The sequence below is a fragment of the Mytilus californianus genome, unplaced genomic scaffold (genome assembly GCF_021869535.1).
Source record: "Mytilus californianus isolate M0D057914Y unplaced genomic scaffold, xbMytCali1.0.p SCAF_1, whole genome shotgun sequence".
Taxonomy (NCBI): Eukaryota; Metazoa; Mollusca; class Bivalvia; order Mytilida; family Mytilidae; genus Mytilus; species Mytilus californianus.
The window spans coordinates 49,728,202-49,751,833 of NW_026262581.1; the positions used below are offsets into that span (position 1 = coordinate 49,728,202).

The 23,632-nt window shown below is 31.6% G+C and overlaps 2 protein-coding genes across 3 annotated transcripts in view; both read right to left on the reverse strand.

Annotated features, from left to right (window-relative positions):
- Positions 1-23,632, reverse strand: part of LOC127720583 (plexin A3-like) — a 175,667-nt gene that overhangs the window by 132,063 nt on the left and 19,972 nt on the right. The window contains exons 9-17 of the mRNA XM_052227234.1: positions 23,438-23,549; positions 17,931-18,068; positions 15,927-16,037; positions 15,273-15,366; positions 13,284-13,462; positions 7,624-7,775; positions 5,764-5,860; positions 5,172-5,308; positions 565-738 (exon numbers count right to left, since the gene is read on the reverse strand). Coding sequence (XP_052083194.1) covers positions 565-738; positions 5,172-5,308; positions 5,764-5,860; positions 7,624-7,775; positions 13,284-13,462; positions 15,273-15,366; positions 15,927-16,037; positions 17,931-18,068; positions 23,438-23,549 — 1,194 coding nt within the window. The remainder of the gene's footprint in view (positions 1-564; positions 739-5,171; positions 5,309-5,763; positions 5,861-7,623; positions 7,776-13,283; positions 13,463-15,272; positions 15,367-15,926; positions 16,038-17,930; positions 18,069-23,437; positions 23,550-23,632) is intronic.
- The window catches only part of LOC127720527 (plexin-B-like), a 259,946-nt gene that overhangs the window by 42,790 nt on the left and 193,524 nt on the right, over positions 1-23,632 (reverse strand). The gene's annotated exons all lie outside the window — the stretch shown is intronic.

The following is a 23,632-nucleotide window of genomic DNA, read 5'->3' on the forward strand; positions in this document are numbered from 1 at the left end:
TAATCCACTGGTACCAATGTTAGAATCTATATTTATCCATGCATGGATATTTTTTTCAATTTATAAAATATATGGAAAAATTTTAGTTTTATTTTCAAAGCAACATTTGCAAAGTCAAAAGAAGGAGGCTGTTCATTAAAAATTTCAAAATTTTGCCCTAAAAGCAAAAGTTATTTGCAGTATATGATAACATTACTTAATTTTTATCATACTTTAAGTTTCAAAGGTTATTATAGTCATTAAATGGTCATAGAAATAGACTTGTTGTTTAGGTAAAAAGTATATAGACTAAGTTAGTCTACATAACAATTGACCATACCAAATTTGTTGGAGTTAATTTGGCTTTAACCAAACTATTCTGTCTATTGAAATAACTAGACCATGGAGAGTTGCACTGTATGTCTATATTGATTTTGTAGACTTCAGAGGTACCAGTAAATTTGCACTTTTCTTATATTAAAAAGTCACATTAACTGACTTGTGTGTGGCAAATCAAAATGGGTCAATTTAGAGGGGTCATGACTATCCTCCTTGAAACAAATGACTTCATTACTTTTAACCTACCTTTTGAAACTTTTCAATGGGTATATCTTTGAGATTACTGGATCTGCTACGTATGCGAAACTTATGTTGCCAACCATATCCTGTCTGATCTCATTACCATCAACTTTGACCGAAACTTTAGCATTACCCAGTTTACCTGGTGGCAGTCGACATTTGATGTGTGTTTTAGTTTTACTATCAATAAACAAGAAAAACATCAAACATCAAACCTTGTGAAGTCAGTGAACTACTAGATGCTTTGCTCCTTTAAGCTTAATATTTTGCTATATACAAATACATTATGAGCTTTCATTACTTTTCCCAGGCAAATGATACTCTTTTCTGGGTTCTGAGGGAAGGCAATATTTAGTCATCTGGTTTATAACTAAAATTTAAAAGTACTTTTTCAAGGATTAAGCTGTTCTTTCTTTTTAGAATTATAGTTTTCCTTTGTTTTAAACATTAAAAACATTGTATAACAGTTGTGCATTAATCTTTTAATAAAATGTGTGTGTCCAGACTAATTTTCCTAGGAATTCATGTCCTTGTCATTAATATTACCAGATAAAAACGCCCATGTCCTTTATTTTACTAGGGAAACTTGTAAGGAAAGAAATCATGTAACAATGGAATTTTCGATTGTTATGTTTTAATAATTGGTTAAACATAGGCTGTTGACCAAAGCCGGAATTTTCAAATTTCAATTGTCAGAAATACTACACGGCTATATCATATATCAGTCGATTCGATAATGTGTGTACTTTAAAATTAATTTGGTCGTCAAAAGAAAATATGGTGCAGTTTTCAGAAATTAAGATCAAAGTTCACTTATCGTTTTCAAGGGAAAACAAAATTGAATATATAATTCCAATTCAAATACACTTTTTGCAGTAGAATGACTGCAAACTTGAATCTATTTTCTTCCTTATTTAATTGTTCACAAAAAAAGTAGAAACCCATCATTTAATAATTTTGCCGATTAAACGTATGCGACTTTACAAAAAGGGGGTTGGTTTTCATTTTAAAAAGATGTATTTTTTCAAATAATAAGAACAGCGGCCGTTAAAACTAGACAAATATGAAGAAATATGTATTTCAGCTATCTATTATACCACAATGAAAGTGGAAAATAGAGTTTTGGGCATATAGGTTGAATTCGGTACATGCAAAACTGACAACAACAAGAATGTGTCCATAGTACACGGATGCCCCACTCGCACTATCATTTTCTATGTTCAGTTAGAAAGATCATCTCATAGGGCACATGTGTACTAAGTTTCAAGTTGATTGGACTTCAACTTCATCAAAACTAACTTTAACCTGAAGCGGGACAGACGAACGAACAAACGAACGGACTCACAGACCGAAAAACATAATGCTCCTCTACTCTCGTAGGAGGGGCATAAACATTATTTCAAAACAGACTTATAATTGAGTTTAAACAATGTCATGACGTTTCGTATGAAATAAAATGTATTAATAGGAATATAAATCATTATAAAATAGACTAACAACTTTAAAAAGACATTTTTGGTGACTAGAAGCGCCTTTCATCCGTTTAAAAATTGAGAACGTTTCAGTTGTTCAATCCCAAATTAAGTGACACAAGATAAGAAATTTACTATATGCAGGATCTTTTAACATCGCACTAAACATACGTAACTTTAATAAGTAATTCAGACCACAAACAACTTTTGTATTGTGGGAACGTTATAACAAGGTTCTGACCATTGGCTGGAATACATTTGTTTGTACATGGAAGGTTAAACAAATTTCGAATATCAACATTAGTCTAAAGTTTCACTATCGTTAACGAACACGACAAAATGCTTAAAACACAAAGTCCAAATAATATTGCTAATATGAATGTTAAGCTTCGGACATTTGACCCGTTGTGCAATGGAATAGAGTGCTGGTCAAATGTTTGTGCACATCATGTAGCGTGCTTTTATCCAGCATCATAGAACATTTCAAAAACATTTCGTCATTGCAGAATACACTTTGGCCACATCAATCTAAAATTAGGGGCCATAAAAACAACTGTAACATCAGGGCGCTTCTAGGACAAATGTCAAATGAACCCTTTCCAGAAGGAATAGTTTGTCCTACTGCTTGCAACTCTATATATTTCTCAACAAAAGTCAAGAAAAAAGTCATCTCTAGTCGACAGTATACATTTGCCATGATCACATGATTGTAGTTTATGGAAAGTTTCCAATTGTCGTGGTTGTTCTGTCTTAGGTCTGGTCTGTATAAATTGATTTGATATCTGAACTAGGGTGAGCGTTGATATCTCACTGTTGATGGTAAAAAAATTGTTTCTGTAAATTTTTCTTTGTATTTAATGAATAAAGTTTGAATTTTGTAAAGGTTTACGGTGGTTGTATGACAAGTTAGCCTTTACCTAAATATTTTTTTTTTAAAGTATGTAATCCCTTTTCTTGATTGTAGCTTTTTTACAACAATATAATGCATAATGTATCAATTGAGATATGTTAACACCATACGATGGCGCAGAGGATATAATACTATTGAGAAATGGGGAAATTGACAATTAGAAAGTTGAAATCGTCATGCAACATTTGTCATAGATTTTTGTTTGAAGTCGTCAATCTGTTTCAATATCAAAGAAAAGGTCAAGGTATGAAGCAGACATTCTAGGTTCGGTAGTATCGTTTATCACAAGCTCACTGGGATTTATGAAATGTAAGTACTGACTGAAATGTGTAATATAGAGAGACAGGACATATTCAATATATCTGAACTAGAAATCAATGGCTTTTTTAGGTCATTGAAAAGGTTCTGCATTTCCAATTGGAATGAGGACTGTAAACATCGTTATGTTATGTTGACTTATGCATCAATCGTGTCGACTTTTATAAAAAAAAAATTTCCAAACGAATCGAAAGAACCAAAGTCACAATCATCCGCGTACTTTCGAGTAAATTCATCTTTACAGCTATCAACTGTGTCAAAATACCGCGATTAACTGTAAGTGTAAATAAAAAAATTATCCGACATCTGCTTTTGAGAAAATAACACTATTTAAAGGATTAAACTTAGTGTTTGTTTCTTTGAAATGTTAAAGCCAAGGTTCAACGGATTTCCCAGTTTTGTCATCTTTTGGGGGATTTTTTTCGGATCCCTATTTCTTAAATATACAACTGAAAAACTTATGTTTGCCTCTTATGTGAATAAAACTATACCAACACAACCTCAAAAAATAGTTACGGCCACCCAAAAAAATCAATGAAACAATATAACATCAACAAATACAAGTAATATGAAGTCCAAAATCTATGAGGAAAACTATGTATTCAGCCCAATCAGGGACGGGACACAACCTTTCGGAAATTTTTTAAAATTAATGATTGAATAGTAGAGATTTTGAAATTTAAAAAAATATCGTTTTAAATAATCTTACCTCATAAAAACATGTGATAATGAAAAGAAAACAGTTACGGTACAATTAATTCATCAGCGCTTAATTGTATGATGTTGGAATCCGGTGAAACACAAAATGTGCCCGTTTACAGTAATTCGTACTTTCATAATTTGTTATCAAAAGGCGTTTAGTATTAATGTTTTCGCCTAATCAATAAAACATTATGTGTAATGTTTGAATAAAATAAAAAGAAAATATATTTGAGTGCAGCCTTTGAATAAAAAGTCAAACTGCATGCCACTTATGATCTGCATTTGAAATCAAATTTGCTAGCTAAACGCTAAAATAAAATAAAAAATGCACCATACGGCCTTTTGACGACCGATCTTAGTTTCTCTCGGACTGTGCAAATTTTTAGCCGTGTAATACGAAGTGAAATTAAACTCTTTTAATATTTGATTTTCTCCTATTCCATCACTGCACTTACAGTTGTGCATTTATCTTTTTTAATAAAATTTATGTACTCAGACTAATTTTCCTAGGAATTCGTGTTCATGTCATTATTATTCCGAGGCAAAAACGTCAATGTCCTTGATTATTAGGAAAATAAGTGCCGAAAATATTTTACTACTTATGGACTTATTTTCTTTGGAAAATTTATCCTGGGACATATATTCCTAGGAAAATTATGGTCATGGACTTGATTACGGAGTAAAAAAAGTCCGGGGAACAAATTTTAATACCGAACCCAATTTACTGTTAGACATTTTCTCATTAATCTAATGAATATTTTAAATAGAGTAATATATATAAATATCTAGATTTATAGCACTACATTTGTATTTGAACAATATTTATGTTGTGTTGGCCTTTGAAATTGTATATTTTATACCCATCATTTACTTCTATGAAGCTCTTTTTTCTGGCCAGACTTGTTAGTTGAACCAATTTAAAAGATAATAAATAACTAATTACAGTGTTGCACTAATCTAAGCAATGACCTCACAGATTTGAAATTTGTTAAGCTATTAACAAGAATGACAAGTGTTCATTAGATGGATTGAATGTCTTATTTGGTAGTGTTTTGGGTTGTTTTTCTTTATCAGGTTCAATGTTCTATCCATTAGGTTTTTCTACATTTGCATTCTTGAAACTGATAAGAATTATATTTTTGAAAAGTGCTGCACACTGAACATCAGAGTAGCTCTATATAAAGATATTATACCTGTATGTTTATACATACCTTGTAAAATTACACTCTTTATCATTGACAGTGACCTCCAGTTGGGTTCCTAAAAAGATAGGATCTCCATGCAAGGTCAAAATAGCTCCTCCGGACAATGCTCTTTTATGTGGTGTTACTCGTTGTAGTATTGGATTCTATCAATAAATATATCAATATCAATATATATTCATCAATAATTCTAATGATAAATAAGAAAAGTTTCTTAGTGCCTATGGGCTATTCAATTTATTGTATATTATGAAAACATTTCAACTCATTTTATTTTCCTATTTCAATATACAGTTGATGTCCTATACATTTAAGCCCTTTATCCAACCCTTTAGAAGATAGTATACTAAAGGCTCTTATAAAACTAATGTTAAGTGTCTAGGAATTTTTTAATTTTTTCTTTATTTAAAAAATTTGCATTGCTCATGTTGCTAGACTAAATGTGAACACTAGTGAATGTGGAAACACTTGCTACAATGTACATTAAAGCTTCTTCCAAAACATGCAAAAAGACCATAAAATCAAAGCTATATTGTTTAAACTATTATCAATATCATTAACTGACATGAAATCTCGAAATACTTTCTAGTTTACAACTTGCCAAATATTGAAATTCAAACTGATAGAATGGTATGTTAAGAACTACTATATGTCCCTCTTTAACACCTGCATCACTGGCTCCCAGCATACAAACTATCCTGTAAAATAAGCAAAACCGATACAATTAAAAGTCAGTATAATTATAGATTATAACATGTCCTTTTCCATATCGACCCTGGTATCATCCCGAATTTCCCATATTAGCCCAAGTCCGATTGAAGCATCTGCTTCCATATCACGAGGAACTTCTATGGACCAACTGTGCCCTTCTTCTTGCAGACTTGTTCCTATATTCGTATGAGGCTGACTTCATACAGGAACTTCTTAGGAATGAAAAAAGAAAATAAGTAAGCAGTATTCTTTATCTTTTCTTTCCGCTAGATGATGTTCTCTCACTAAATAATTCAAACTTTGGTGACTATGTTGAACGCATCTATCCCATAGAACTTGAGATGAAGGATACAACAGATACAGTTGAGTCAGTTTCATATCTTGACTTACATCTACATATTGACAATGAGGGTCGGTTGAAAACAAAACTATACAACAAAAGAGATGATTTCAGCTTCCAAATTGTGAACTTTCCGTTTCTATGTAGCAACATTCCAGCACCGCCTGCATACAGAGTATATATCTCCCAGTTGATACGATATTCTAGGGCTTGTATTTCATACTATGATTTCCTTGATTGAGGGTTGCTGCTCACAAGGAAGCTATTAAACCAAGAGTTCCAAGTAGTGAAATTGAAATCATCTCTTCGAATTTTTACGGACGCCATCACGAGTTGGTTGACCGTTATGGAATTTCTGTTTCCCAGATGATAGCGGATATGTTCCAAATGTCGTAATTACAATCCCGTCGCCTTTTCCTCTAATGTGACCTACTTAATTAGACTTATTACCAGGTTTGAACTAACATGAGCAACGCGACGGGTGCCACATGTGGAGCAGGATCTGTTTACCCTTCCGGAGCACCTAAGATCACCCCAGTTTTTGGTGACGTTCGTGTTGCTCAGTCTTTAGTTTTCTATGTTGTGTTTTATGTACTATTATTTGTTTGTTGGTTTTTTTCTTTTTTAGCCATGGCATAGCCAGTTTATTTTCAACTTATGATAGATATAAGAAGATGTGGTATGAGTTTGAATGTCCCTTTGGTATCTTTCGCCTCTCTTCTAAAACCATTTTTTCTATTCCAAGAGCTTTTGCCCATAGAGTGCTTTTATATAGGTATGACATGTTGGTTTTAATGTTCAGAAGTTATTCATAGATATTTAGAGATAAATTACTCTGAGTAGTTGACTTACGCTCCGGCAGGTTGGTTTTTATGTTTAGAAATTACATAGCTATTTACAGTGATAAATTACTCTGAGTAGTTGACTTACACTCTAGCAGGTTGGTGTAAATGTTTAGAAGTTAATCAAGGCTATTTACATTGATAAATTACTCTGAGTAGTTGACTATCACTCTGACATGCTAATTTTAATGTTAAGAAAGTTATTCATAGCTGTTTACAGTGATAAATTACTCTGAGTAGTTAACTGTCACTCTGGCAGGTTGATTTAAATGTTTTGAAGTTAACCATAGCTATTTACAGTGATTAATTACTCTGAATAGTTGACTTTCACTCTGACATGCTGGTTTTAATGTTTAGATGTTAATCATAGCTGTTTACAGCGATAAATTACCCTGAGTAGTTGACTTACACTCTGACATGCAGGTTTTAATGTTTAGAAGTAAACAAGGCTATTTACAGTGATGCATTACTCTGAGTAGTTGACTTACACTCTGACATGCTGGTTTAAATGTATAGAAGTTAATCATAGCTATTTACAGTGATAAATTACCCTGAGTAGTTGACTTACACTCTGGCAGGTTGATATAGCTCTCTAACGGGAACACAGGCTACTCCAGCAATTGTCACGTTATTTCTTACATCAGCTAATTCAGCACCAAGATTTCTCCCTTTAATTGTCACAATTGTACCTCCATAAACATGGCCCACCATCGGTGATACCTACAACACATACATAATTTCATAATTTCATATACATCGAAACTCTTTAAGTCGAAGCCGAAGGAACCGGACGAAAGTATTCAACTCATCTGAGGTCGAGTGTGTTTTCATAAACTAAGAATGCATGAATCATGGTATGAGATTTGTGTTAACTAAACATTTTGAATAGTGTGCATTTTTTTTTAAATAAGACAATTTATGATTGCCATGTATTCAAGCTCCATATTTTTTTGATCCTTCATTATCACAGAAAAACAGATACAAAACATTCACAAATAAAATCAATACACAAATATTTACAAAGGTCAGTCACTATAAATTATGGAATCATTGAAGAATGAAACAAGTCATGAAGGATCACTGGTGAGGGTTGTTGTCTGTTTTGAATTCAATTGATTCTTTTAATTATTGTTATTTAATGAATTCTATTTTCAACGATTCAATTAATATCGGCTTGGGTCTTTTAAATTCGTTTCATTTTTATATCAGGTGATATATGTTCAGCATACTAAAGTTCCGCTTGGACATTTAACAAAGGTGTTAATTACTGTTTCCCATAAACATGTCGATTTTACTGTTAAACAAACAAGTTTTTTTTTACACAGCTTTAATTACTTATAAAAATGATAAGTTACTTAAGGAAAACATCCAAATTTATATCTGTTTGCATTTTCGAAATTTCTCACTTTCGAACATGGAGACATCGGGGTCAATTTTCATTAATTTTATATCGATGGGACTATAAAATTTATTCAATTTAACCGATAATTCAAATCAACAGAGTTTGACTCACTAGTGGTTGGAATGCATTGGTCAAACAGGAATTTACTGGGACCGAGAAATTACTTTGACTCATGAGAGTTTTTGACGGAACCAAGTTCGACACAAAGAAGTTTGACTGTATCAATTAGTTGTGAATTATGTAAAAATATTCTAAATTTCCATGACAATACAAAAGAAACAAACATAGAAACATGTAGATTTAAGTAAGACATTTCAGTTGAAATCTATATATCTGTCGAAGGAACATTAGATAGCAAGCTCATCTACTTCATGCCAAACATAAAGGAAAAGATAAATTGCCAAATCTCACCACATACCCATCCTAAATAAAATGACAAAAGACCTTTTCACAAAAAATAAAGGTCAAACAAGATATAAACACACTGAAGATAACATTCAGAAAAAATTGCTTCAATTTCCACAATCTAATTAAAATTAAATCTTCGCAGTCGCTCATTTTTTATGCTTGGTCGCTGCGTAGGAGCGACCAAGCATAATAAAATGAACGAATGCGGAGATTCAATTTCTATTAGATTGCAATTTCCATATCTTAATACTGGAGATTCCATTCTCAATTTTATTCATTTATTTTCCTAAGACATAATTTTCATGGTTTGAGGAAAACTTACATTTGGTGGAAATTTGATTTCATGCTCTTGCTAAAGTTTACAAACAAGTCTATAGGAAATTTGTAATTCGCTGAATATTTAAATTTGTGGTTCACCTGTACCCACGGAATCCATGAAAACTGGAATCCCACAAATAATAATGAATTCACAATACGTAAAAGAATCTTTAGAGAGCAAACTCAAATTTTAAGGAGATCATAAGGAAGGGTAGTTCAGAGTTACAACAAAGGAATGTAGGAAGTTTTTGATATCTATGCATCGGAAATAAACACATTTATTCTTTTACCAGTTGTTGGCATGATACGGGTTATGTTCTTGTCGTATACATTATGATGGCATAATACTAAACCCCTATAGTAGGGTGCCCAGTCAACAAATTTGATCCATTTGGGTTAAAGAAATAACACACGGCTATATTTTATATCATTGGAAAGAGGAGAACAAGCCTCGTCGAAATATTGATGTCGTCGTTGCCTACAGTGGTCACGATTTTCTTAAATTTGGGTAAAAGGTTAAATCTAAAATTTCAAGAAAACGTAGAATCACGTTTAGACAGCTGGCCACCCCCACATATTTGCGTTTATAGCAAACGAAATTCGAATAATTCAAAGGATTGTAACTATAGTTTCTATATTTAGGACTAATTTGATAATTTTATTGCCAAATATGGTTCGAGATTAACATTTGTACTTATAAGGTGCACATTTACAATTTTCAATTAGCTGTTAACAGTGACCTTGACCTTTTAAAAGTTCCAAAATCGGAATTTTTACATAAGATTCGATACAAGTGATCTTTAGAGATGTTTTTTAGATATTAACATTTATAAGTTGCCCTCCCAAAATGTTATTTTTTCCGTCTTTTGATAGAATGTGTTCGTCATGATTTTCTGGGTAAATATCCAATTTTCTTTTGGTAAACGTGGAAGCACATCAAATAGTAGTTAGTTCCAAACCTGATGAATATTAACGCAGAATTGATTGAATTAGCAGGTCTGAGTATAAATTTATTTTACAGAAATAAAAAAAAAATGCAAACGGTGAAAAAGGGGGAGGGTTTATGTTACAAGTTATGAAAACAAAATGAGAACTAGAAACAGCAGGCTAATCACTCCATCTTACACACTTATATCAAGTGTAATGTACATGACTTATCGAACATAAATTGGCCTACAAATTGACATGAAGTTAAAGATTATCTAAAAAAAGAAAATTTTGTACAGCATCGATGTATTTTACAAAAACTTGTAAACTCTGATTTCGTTATCCTCATTTGAGATTATGTATAAGAACACGCGAGTTAATAAAGATCAGAATTTTAATAAGAGCGAAACAACATAGAAAAATTGCCGAAGCCAGTAGTAGCTATTACGTTTCATTGTCTACTGTTAAGTTGACAGACCACCGACAAGGTTTAGGTAAGAGAACTTATTTCAGTTGTTCTTTTTTAAATCGCATTCGACGCAAGTAGCAGAATGCGAGGCATACATAATACAATCTGATGGTGGTGGCGGCAACACCGTAAACTATTTGTATAGCTTTATATTTCAGAGGGCAGAGGAACTGGATGATTCATACTTAGTTTATAGATCCATTGTGTTACGAGGTTTCCGTCATATAATCATTATCCTTGACCTCATATTCATGGTTAAGTGACTGCTAAAAAACTGTATAGCTTTTTTCGTCATGTGAATGTCTCAATTATCATGAGTTCTAGGATAACTATATTTGGTTACTAATATGTGGCATCCTTGCAAGGTCTACTTGACCGTCAGACATGATTCACCTGACCTCGACCTAATTTCACGGATCAGTGAATAAGGTTAAGTTTCAGTGGTCAAGTCCGTACAGTCTCAGATAGTAGTTGGTTAAATATATTTGGTGTATGGAATGGTAACAAGGTGTACATGATTTTGTGGCAGAGTTCATCTGACCTTACTTCATTTACATGGAACATTGATAGTGTTAATTTTATGTAATACTTGTTGTATAATATAAAAAATTAGGAGATGTGGAAGCAAGCAATTATAGGCAACCGTATGGCCTTCGACAATGTGAAAAACTCATACCGTATGGTCGGCTATAAAAAGGCCAGTTATGAAAAAAATGAAAGAATTCGTTTGAAAAAAACATAACGGCCTGATTCATAACAAAAGCTAGTTATTACGGTAATGATTTTTATGATCATACTTTTCTCAGACTATTGATGACGTCTTTTCATTAGTTTTCAGTAAGGGAACACCCATTTGATATCAAAAACAGGGAGGGAATGAGGATTTTGAAAATGAATTACTTGGCCTTGTATGAACTGAAATAATTGACTTTGCACTAGACAGGATGAGAATGAACACTCTTCAGCATGAAATGCAGGATAGTTGAGGATATGAATGTGTACAAAAGAGAAAATAACGCCAGCCCCATCCCCTTCTTCAGAATATAAAATGTTCTACCCTAACGGCGAGTACTATTATATCGGTACTTTGTGTTTTTGTCTTTATGTTAGTTGTTTTTGTGCTTCATGCCGATTTGATAAGTCAAGCCATTTCAAACTGTTTTTCAGCAGATTTTTCTTATGCTGTGTTGGTATACCATTGTCCAGGTCAGGGGAGGGTTGAAGGATCACAAACATGTTTAACTCCTCCAAATTCTGTATATGTCTGTCCAAAAGCAGGAGCCTGCAATTAAGTGGTTGTCGTTGGTTATTCAATAAAAAGTGTAAAGTTTTGAAAAACAGAAACAAAACAGATTTCTCCGAACAAAGTGACAATCTACAAAGTTAGCTGACTATTCACAACAAATAAATCAACCACACAACAAGCAAAAAAGAGAAATGTTTTGAGTGACCTCTGTCCTTGTTAATGACCTAATAGTGTAAGCAACAAAATGATTAATGGTACGAGATAATCCGTGTTTAATCAATACCAAAATGTTGACTTAATTTGTGTTTTTAATTGTTAATTTCTTCAAAAAGATTTTTATTTCACGCATGCAATTTGGCACACACATGCACTGTGTCTTATTGCTAAAATCAGAGTAAAAAATAGTGTGATGATACACGTAATTTTTTTGCTTTCGATGTAAATAGGGTAAATTTCGGGTAAAATTTTACTCTTACTAAAATTCTGAAATACTTATATCAAAATTCCTTAAATACTTTCCGATTTCGTTATATGATATATTTAATATATAAACTATATTATAGGTACTGTTTTAACTACCAACAAAGAACGCAATAATTTTATTTTTTCATGTTAAATATTCTCCATACAATACGGTATCTGGTGGTAGCCTGTAAAAACACGAAATTTAGAAAATCGTGACCACGGGAACTTACGACGACAATCATGATTGTAAAATATAATGATTTTCCTATAATGTGCAAAAAAATCAGCCGTGTGTTATCCGTTAACTTAAACTCGTTAACTAGAGGACTTTCTGGACATTGGGCACCCCACTACTAGCGGGAGGGATTGTGCTGGATTTTCATATGATGAAGAGATAATCTTTCAATCAGTTTAAATGAGGTCTGGAGCTGGCATGTCAGTACCTAGTAGTCCTTTGTTAATCTATGTAATCATTGTCATTTTGCTTAGTTTCTTCTGTTATCTATTCTAACATTGGACTCAGACTTCTTTTAAACTGAGTTTTACTGTGCGTATTGCTGTGTGTTTGTTTATTCTACATTGGCTAGAGGTATATGGAGAGGGTTGAGATCTCACAAAACATGTTTAACCCCGCCGCATTTTTTGCGCCTGTCCGAAGTCAGGAACCTCTGACCATGGTTAGTCTTGTATGTTTTTTTTTAATTTCGGTTCATTTATATGTTTCGGAGTTTAGTGTGACATCCATTTTCTATGAACTAGTACATATTTTTGTATAAGGATAGCTGCTGAAGCAGCTGAAGCCCGCCTCCGGGTGCGGGATATGTTAAAGACCCATTGGTGGCCTTGGGCTGTTTTCTGCTCTTTGGTCGGGTTGTCTCTTTGACACTTTCCCTGTTTCCATTCTCATTTTTATTATATTTTTATTAAGTTGAAACCTGGATGATCATTTAAAACTTCAGTTGACTGTCAAATGCATTTTCATATTAAACTAACCTTATCGATCTGTGGACCTGGACACCTTGCAACAGCTCCCACTGCAGAACAGTGATCCTTGTATTCACATTGCAAATGATTGTCACACCATTGACAATTTAGATATGCACGAGACTGCTCAAAATTCCTACACAGACTACAGTCACCATGAGCCATTTTGGAACAGCTGTATATTTTCACTGAAAGTAGAAAATGAACTAAGCTGCATATAATTGTTATGTATTACTATGAATTTAATTTTATGACATTTCTAGCAGAAACTTTTAATGTAAATACTACAATTTTGTAGGATATAGCGTAAAAATAGCAACAATCAACATTCAATCTATCTAGTAGTGGATCAGCATGAAAAATAAAGTGATCTAGCTACTAAATTAAATCATATAAATGCTTAAGCATGTAACTTTAGCACGCTTATGAGTGTTTTATATATCCACGCATTATTTCGCGAAACAAATTAGCTTTATCAGACACTTGCAGCCATCAAGGTAAAACTCAATACTGTTAAGAATATTTTGCAGCTTATCGCATATGTCATTTGAATATATTTTAGCAGCTTATTGTACATTTCATTCAATAGATCAAAACAAATAGATAGTTAAATAGTATGAATTTTAAGATTTATTCCTTTGGATTTTGATAAAACTGTTTTTCATCTCTCTCATTCATCCCATCGGGTTCAAGAGTACGTAGCTGATGCATCCAAAATCTCTCTCTCTGTTTTCTACTTTGAATGTCCCAATATTAGTTGACCTCTACTATTTGAAAGATGATAGTTTCAAAAGTATGTCTTGTTCTGAAGAGGTGTCTCGTGATTGGGCAGTTTCTTTCTTTGGTATAAAATGACCAGAGATTATTAAGTCTGATGTTGAATTTAGTTTCTGTTTCGCCAACATATTGCAGCTTGCAAGTTCCACAAGTAAGAATTTTAATACTATTTTCCGTTTTACAGTTAGATGTTACATGTATGTATGTAACATCTACAGAACTCAAAAACGAAAAGTAGTATTTATATTCAATAATTTTAACAATACTACTTGTTTATGTAAAATAGCTCAGTAATACAGGTAAATTTTGAACTATTCCGTTAATCCAAAATCTTGAACCTCATCAAACATCAGCTTCTAGTATTGTTAAAATTATTGACACTGACGAAGTCTATAAGTTTAGCCAAAATATTTGTCAACACGATTTTACAACATCATCTTTGTATATAACCATCTTATATCAGTACCCTTGAGCAAATCTTTAGACTGATATATATCTATATATATATATATGTTGTGTACAAATTGTAATGTTGTACAAATTATAATTTGTACAGTATTTTTGTACAAGTTATCAGTATTTTGTGAATCTCTTTACATAATTAGATAAAATAAGCACAGTGTCTTTGGTTAAGCTTATCACTGTTTTATTTCCACAACTACATGCTACAGTCTTGCACATAGTACTGACACACAGTTTATATAAAAACACTAAAATATAATTTGTGGACAAGGAATATGGTATTAGACAAAAATAAAAATATAATCTAAACCAATCCGGTGTCCATATTTGTAGTTTTATGACATAGAGGACAGTGCTTAATGTTAGGTTGAAGTATATAAATGTGTGAGTATAACATCGAACTGGATAATTATTGAAGATAAACTTGTATCACCTGGTGAAAGAAGGTGTGTGTCAAAATACTGATAACTTGTACAAAAAACCTGTACAAATTATAATTTGTACGAAATTACAACTTGTACACAACATATATACACATGATTTCTTATGCAAAAGATTCATTGAATTTCTCTACACATTATACCATTAAAAGTTAAGATGAATTTTAAGTATAAAAATATGATAAAAATTGAAAAGTAGGGTTAAACTTTCATATTTAGGTTCCACTATAAACACATATTCAGAATTTAAAAAAAAACGTATGTAAATCGTAAGCTAGGAGTTACTGCTATAAATTTAATTATTGATATCATATCCCACCTGTAGCCCCATCATTTTCTATTTCTGCTCCTCTACCCCATGTCACTCTGAGACTGGCTTCGTAGATACCAATTTCAGGTAGTCCATAAGATTTCTATGAAAAAAACAAAAAAATCTAAATAAATGTTAATAAACTACTGCTCACTCAAAGTCAACATCTTAAAATCAGGAGACTGAAGTCAGTGGTTGTCATTGTTTCATGTCTGTCATATTTGTTTTTCGTAAATTGCTGTGTTATAAATAAGGCAGTTAGTTTTCTCATTTGAATTATTTCATATTTTTCATGTCGGGCCTTTTATAGCCGACTGTACGGTATAGGTTTTTCTCATTGTTGAAGGCCATCCAGTTTTTCTATAATTGCTTAAATCCACTTTTTGTGAACTGTGGTGGATAGTTTTCTTACTGGCAACCTTACCTAATCTCCTTATTTTCATATTCTTAGCATGTCATTATTACCCTTTTTCAACTTTTATATAAATTAATCCAGACTGTTTGTGTACACCAATATACACATTGATAGCTTGGCTACTATCCTTTAATTCAAAAGCTTCTTCTTAGATGTAGATAAAAAAAACTTTGTTGTCCTCTTTATTATTTTAAAAGTTTAATAATGAATAAAACATGCAGATAATATAGAAGCAGTTAAATACATACTAATGGAACCTGACACTTAAGTTGGCTCTCTGACACTCTGGTAGCAATAGCCTCAATGTTCCCATTACTATATTCACCTGTTCCAATTATGCATTTATAACCATTCCCATTCTGTAAATGTTTAAAGTATGTATCATCTTTTTAGTTAACACTGTTTAAAATTAAAAACTAAAAATTAATGAATCCACAGTATATCAATCATGCTGAAAACCAAGACTTTTTAATGTTATAATACTTCAATATGTATTTTCTATATAGAATATGGATAAAATGAACAGTTTCCTAATGAAATGAAACAGTTTCAGGGACTACTTTCCCTAGGCACAATAGTTCCCCAGATGCAAACATCTAGGTGTTGGGAAATAGTGTCTTTGAAAAATAAAATGGCTATATCCCTCATAACTGTAAAAAAATTACTGTATACTGTAAATTCAGGAATTATTGTGTGCATTTATTATTGCGATTTTTGAAGAGTAAACAAAAATGGGAGATTTATTATTGCGATTTCAGGAAAATCTGCATACAGATATATGTATAAGATATCAGAATGTGAGTTCTTATTATTGCTATATTCACCAAGTCGCATTACTCGCATTAATAAAAACTTCGCAATAATTTCTGAATTTAAAGTAATATAATTTGTCTCCCATTAATCAATAAACCAGATACCGTAGCTTACATGTCAGTATAAGGGTGCTGTATACTTTGAAGTATCTTAAGTTGCACAAAAACAAATAAAATAAGGTCAACCTTAGTTCATGGGCAAATAGTTTCGTTCAAATATGGAATGCAAAGTAATTATGTAATAATACTGAAATGCAGTAAGAATCGGCAATTCTGTATGTTGACAATTTCACAATGATGGAACTAAATATCTGTATACTTCAGTTGAACCAAAATGACAAGTAAAATGTCTTGGACTTTCATTAGCATGATGATGCCTCATATGTACCACGTGGTTTGTTTTGCTGATTTCTTAACCTTTGCATTGGCCATCCTTCACAAATAGTCACCATTGCAGGAAAACTTCACAAAATATGCCGACCATCTGGCAAATCCAACATATTTGCTGTGACTCGGACAAATATTTGCCATGTACCAGCACAAATGTTCGGTATCAAAAATGTTTGATCCAATGTTCAGGTGCAAAATTCAAAATAAAAACATGTTTCAACTTTGTTTATGTTACCACGATCATTTTGATATAACCTTAAATATTTTATCTGACAGCTTTTTCTGTTAAACTAAACTTCCACAATTTAACCTGAACAAAAATCTAGAAAATTCTTTGAAAACATTATGATTTTGTGTTTATTTCCTGTAACCATGCACTAAATACCAGATACAGAGTGTAAATCGAAAACAGTATCAGAGAATTCCTTTTTTTTTCTCCGAAAATTTATTAATAACAGATTTTTCCTTAATTTTTTCTCAATCTAACAGATTGTTTTGTTGGTCAGAATGACAGATGAATCATTGTAATTTGTCTGACGAAATGTCTGACAGTCCTTTGATCAATTTCAAGAACTCTACCTAAGCAAGTGTGTTATTTTAACCTATATGGAACTTGGTCCTCAAACCAGAAGTAACCATTTCATTGCCCTTATCTTCATATAACTCTTAACTGTTTTAAACCTTTCTGGAATGTACATATATCACACATTTATTCATTTTAATTTCATCTTTCACAAATAGTATGCATATAAAATGATGAACATCACGCCTAATATCAACAACTTAGAATCTATTAATTACCCCAAAAAATTGATAAATGCATCTTTCAAATTTTCCAAAAATACAGTGAGCGATTCAAATAGCAGACGGCATATGCCTCCCTTTGTTCGAAAATTTATATATATATTTTTGGAAGGGGGATATTATTGTATATTATTAATATAAATAACAATTAACTACATTGGATGTGCCCCTGCATTATACCTTATACTTAGTCTTAAGCATAATTAATACTATTTGTCAACTGTTGATTAATTATTTAATTCTTACTCTAATCTCTGGAAAAGATCTCCCATTGATGTTGAATTCTTTGTTGGTATTGTTGTGTATGTAGACATCACCTGTTAGGCCTTTGTAGATTTTTGGACAAAATGTTGGACCTCTTCTTATTCCATCACCATCTATTTGCTAACAAAACATTAAGAGAACTTATTGAAGGTTAAGAACAGTGTTCTATTTGTATTTTACCCTGAAATAAAAATTCCTTAGAAAGGGAATAATCATTTATACTCCAATTTTCTAATAATTTCATTGTATTTTCAAGTATTGTTTATCACTACATGAAAACTGTCTAGTATGTTTTTATTGGAATCTGTGTGTTCATCAATGTCAATATGCTAATGTCTATATTAATAAGCATTTTTCAATTTTGAAAATTCTTACTAGGCTATTTAACAATAATAGCACAAAGAGGTTGTAGTAAAATAAGTATTTCTTAAAATCACAAAAAAGAAAGAGAAAAAAAGCAGTTTGGATAGAAAAAGAAGTCACTTCAACATGAGTGCTGAAACAACTTAGTTAAGATCACAACTTTAGCTAAGCTTATTTTGATGACAAGAATCTTAAATACAGTGATATTAAGCATAATGTACATTAGTATTTTGAGTTTACATTTGTAGTAATTTTTTCACCAAAGTTCAACTAAAGAAAAGCTCAAATATAATCAAGAGTTTTAAAAGATGATGATCACTTATTATACATCAGAGGATACTGACATTAATACAAGATGAAGACTGAGGTATTGTCCATTTCAGTACTTACTGGATAAATGTACCAAGAGGGTAAAAAGAGGACACTTTTTATATAGAAAATATATATGGTACAAGCTTTATATATATATGATCATAAGCATAAATGGTAGAATTGACTATTCCTGTAAAGAAAAAACAGCTCATACACAAAATTAAAGAATGTATTTTATTTCACACCTTAACTTTTGTTTTGTTCATACTATGAAGTGGATGCAAGGTCTGCACTTAGGACTTTGTGTTCATGATAATTATTTCATAAAAATCTCATCTTGTGAAAACACCTGTGGATTTGAAATGTGTTTTTATACCATAGAAAGTTCTGAAATCCGCATCATTTGCAATCATACCACATTTCCTGACTTTATACTGACCTAATATTACAGATGGATGTTCACTCACAGCTGTCCAATGTTTCATCAATTAGAATGTATTACAAGGTACTTCTTCAGCTCTTATGTTTTTACTCAGCTTGATGGTTATATATTTAGGTTCATATCCCAGACTACTTGGGTTTCTACTGAACATGACAACCACAATTATCGGGAATTTTAATGTACAAGACGTTTATGATTGGATATAGGATGGAGACTAGTTCTACTACTTGGCATGATATTCCATGCTTCTTCAAATTTAGAAAGAATCTTATTTATATTGTATTTCTATTTAGTGAAAGCATCCGTGCAATTTTTAAGTCAACTACAAGTGGTTGTGCTCATTGTATTTCATCTCTTGGTATCAACTCTAAAATACAAGTTAGTATGATAGGGTCTAGATCATAATAAACTTAAAATCAGGCAAAAACATTTCTCACGAAAATTATCAAGCGACAGAACTTTAACAAAACATTTTACACTTTTATTGTTCACTTGAGTTTACAAAACAGTTTATATATGTTCACACCATAACAAACAAGAGCACATAAGCACTACTGAAGCCAGTGAACTAATCTCTGGATCAGATATTTGTATTGGATTTTTCAAGGAAGTGACATAGATGCTGACTCTCAGAAATTGAAAAAAATATAACTGAAAGTTCCATTCGGAGATTCGTTTTTCTTTTTTATTTTATAAGTTGTGCAGTTAAATTTTATAAGCCATGGCGTTGTCAGTTTATTTTGGACTTGTGAGTTTGAATGTCCCTTTGGTATATCTTTTTCTCTTGCACACAACCTTTATGAATACTACGTTGCAGAAGTAAAATGCAAGTGAATACAGCTTTATATATTTATGATACACATTCTTAGCCATATTATAAAGCTTATTGTAAGCAGATATCTTTTTTCTTTTAAATAATACAGGCGAAACTTTATAGAATATCATACACTGTATATACAAATTCAGAACCATGCAGGAACTTCAAATATCAATCAAAATTGATGTAACATTCCTTTATGTTCATCTTGTCCAGAAACAGACGGTTGAAATTAACACCAAATTCCTTGTGTGAAAAGTATATTATAAATGCTCTATTATGCAGAAACTTACATCCACCATTTTCTACATAAGGAAATGCCTGTACCAAGTCAGGAATATGACAGTTGTTTTCCATTCGTTTGATGTGTTTGAGCTTTTGATTTTGACATTTGATAAAAAGTAAAATCACAAAAATACCGAACTCCGAGGAAAATTCCGTTTTGAATTTTCCTTTGAGTTCGGTATTTTTGTTGTTTTACTTTTTACATCTGTGTAGTTAACAACTGTATGGTTAGCGGGATCATATTCAACCATATGTGACAGGTTGAAACAAGATTATACACATTATTTGTTTTCTGCTAGAAAAACCCTTCTCGAATATTTACATAATTTGAATATGTCAAACATGAATATTTCTAAACTTTACATTTTTACTTATCTGAAAAAAAGACTGAATTCATTAAACAGAGTTCTTCAATAAAAAAACTGTAAACAAGGAAATGAAAATAAAAACATGTAACCGATATTCTACAAATAATCCCTAATTTGTGTGTATGTAAAGGTCTTGTAAACTGTGAACAACAATTATATAATTTAATTGGATTATCTTTACTATAACAAACTTTTTGGTATTTATGTAATATAGATACAATGAATAAGCGTTGATTCTTGAAAAAGAAACCATGAGCCCGGCGGGCGAATGATTTGTTTTTCATGAATCAACGCTTATCCATTATATCTATAACTTAAACTATTGTGTTAATGTGTTTTCAAAATTAAAGTTTTTCTCAATTAGAAGGTATTGTAAGTGAGTTTAAATAACCATGGTATCATGTTCAACGATGCATTAAAAAACATAAGATCACAAATAACTGGTAAGAAAAATACAAATATAATACAACACGTCTGCCTTTAAATTATCAGGCATCTGAATATTATCTGTGTTTACAAAATAAGACATATTCGAACTTACTTCTAATAAAATTGAGAATGAAAATGGGGAATGTGTCAAAGAGAAAACAACCCGACTAAAGAGCATATATAAAGTATAAGTGTGTTACCGAAATTTCTAGCAAGAAGCCTAATTCTTGGCACATCACGATTTACTCGCATAGGAATTTGCGAATAAACATTTGTAAAATTATGTAGTAAAACAGATGAAATCTTACTATATTTATAAAACAAAAATGGACAAATTGGATGTAATCATTATAACAAAAATATCTACATTTACATACAAAATAAGAAAAAAAAACAGAAAAACTAAAAAATAGGGTCAACAAAGAGAATACAGGGATTCGAACCTAAACCGACAAGTCCCTACCTTTAACTTGACTCTTTAATTCATTGATCTTAACCATGCTCACCTCGCGGCTACCAACTTATACTATACGATTGCCTATTATGTATATATAAAGGTACAAGCTCTGTGTGTCCGTTGTATGTCATATGTTCATTTATATATATAAAATAGACATTTAAATTGTAACCAATTGATAGCCGAGAGGTTTCGTCGATATGTTGATTTCAGTCACACATAACAGATTTCAAGGACGGGTTCGATTCCCAGTGGAGGCATATAAAAATTACAAAAATTAAAGGTAAGTTTTTAAATTAATTCCATAAGTGAACAGAAATCAGTAAATTAGCTAATTCAAACTTAATGAAATTAGGCACACAAAGGAAATAATTGAATATAATTTGGTGAATCCATTTCAGCGACAGATTTGGAAAGCGTTGATTCTAGAAAAAGAATCCACGGTAAATGAATAGACTGACGTCACGACAATGGTTTAAGTTATATAGATACAATGGATAAGCGTGGATTCTTGAAAAAGAAACCATGAGCCCGGAGGGTGAATGGTTTGTTTTTCATGAATCTACGCTTATCCATTGTATCTATAACTTAAACTATTGTGTTAACTTCTTTTCAAAATTAAATCCTTTTCTTAATTAGAAGGTATTGTAAGTGAGTTTAAATAACCATGTTATCGTGTCCAACGATGCATTGATAAATCTCAGATCACAATTAACTGAAATATAATACTTCTACCTTTAAAGATCTTTATATTACCAGGCATATGAATAGTATCTGTTTATACAAAATAAGACATATTCGAAATTATTTCTAATAAAATTGAAAATGGAAATGGGGAACAAAGAGACAACAATCCGACCAAAAATCATATATAAAGTATATATAATAAGTATGTTATCGGAATTTTTCTAGCACTTTAGGCACATCACGATTTTCTCGCATAGGAATTTGCGAACAAACCTTTGTAAAATTATGTAGTAAAACAGATGAAATCATACTATATTTATAAAACAAAAATTGACAAATAGAATGTAATATTTTTTTGTTTCAAACATGAGAAATAGCCAATAATAATTAAAAAAAACGGTAAAACTCGCTATTATTTCAAAAATATCCACTATAACATGCAAAATTAGAAAAAAAACAGGATAACTTAAGAATTGGAACAACAGAGAGAATACAGGGATTCGAACCTAAACCGACAAACCCCTATCTTTAACTCATTGATTATAACCATTCTAACCTCGCGGCTACCTACTCATAATATGCGACTGCCTATTGTGTCTATATAAAGGTACAAGCCATGTGTGTCCGATGAACCGATGTATATCAGATGTTCATTTAAATATATAAAATAGACATCTAAAGTGTAACCCATTGGTAGCCGAGAGGTTTCGTCGATGTGTTGATGTCAGTCACACATAACAGATTTCAAGGAAGGGTTCGATTCCCAGTAAAGGCATATAAAATTTACAAAAATTGAAGGTAAGTTTTTAAATTAATTCCATTAGTGAACAGAAATCAGTAAATTAGCCAATTCAAACTTAATGAAATTAGGCACACAAAGGAAACAATTGAATATAATTTGGTGAGTCAATTTCATCGGCAGATTTAGGAAGCGTTGATTCTAGAAAAAGAATCCACGGTAAATGAATAGGCTGACGTCACCACAATGTTTAAATAGCTAAACCAAACACATTTAAATAAGTCAAATCATTTTTCAATTTTTTGAATATCAAATTTCCACGAACAACATGAAATATACCGATGTATAAACAGATTACCAAGGGAATAAATATAAAATTAGATACACAAAAAATGTACTATATATTCAAATCCTTGATAAATTTTCAAAATAGATTTGTATTTGTAATTCATTGATTGTTTTTTTTTTTCTTTTTTTTTTTACTGTACTAGCTTAACAAGTTAAAAAAAAACCCACATATACATTGTATACATTGGGTCTGTGGACAAACATACATACACATCATATATAAATGTGGTTTTGATACATACATTACGGCTACAAATAGACTGTCTATTGCAAGGGGGGTTGGTCCTGAAGGTACACTTATTCTCATAGATACACCAGTTACACCCATAATTATTATCTGTACATGATGTGCAACTGAAATGTAAACAAATCAAACAATAAATTCAACTTCAGAGAATGCCAATATTCTGGTCATTTCCATAGCATAAACTTTTACT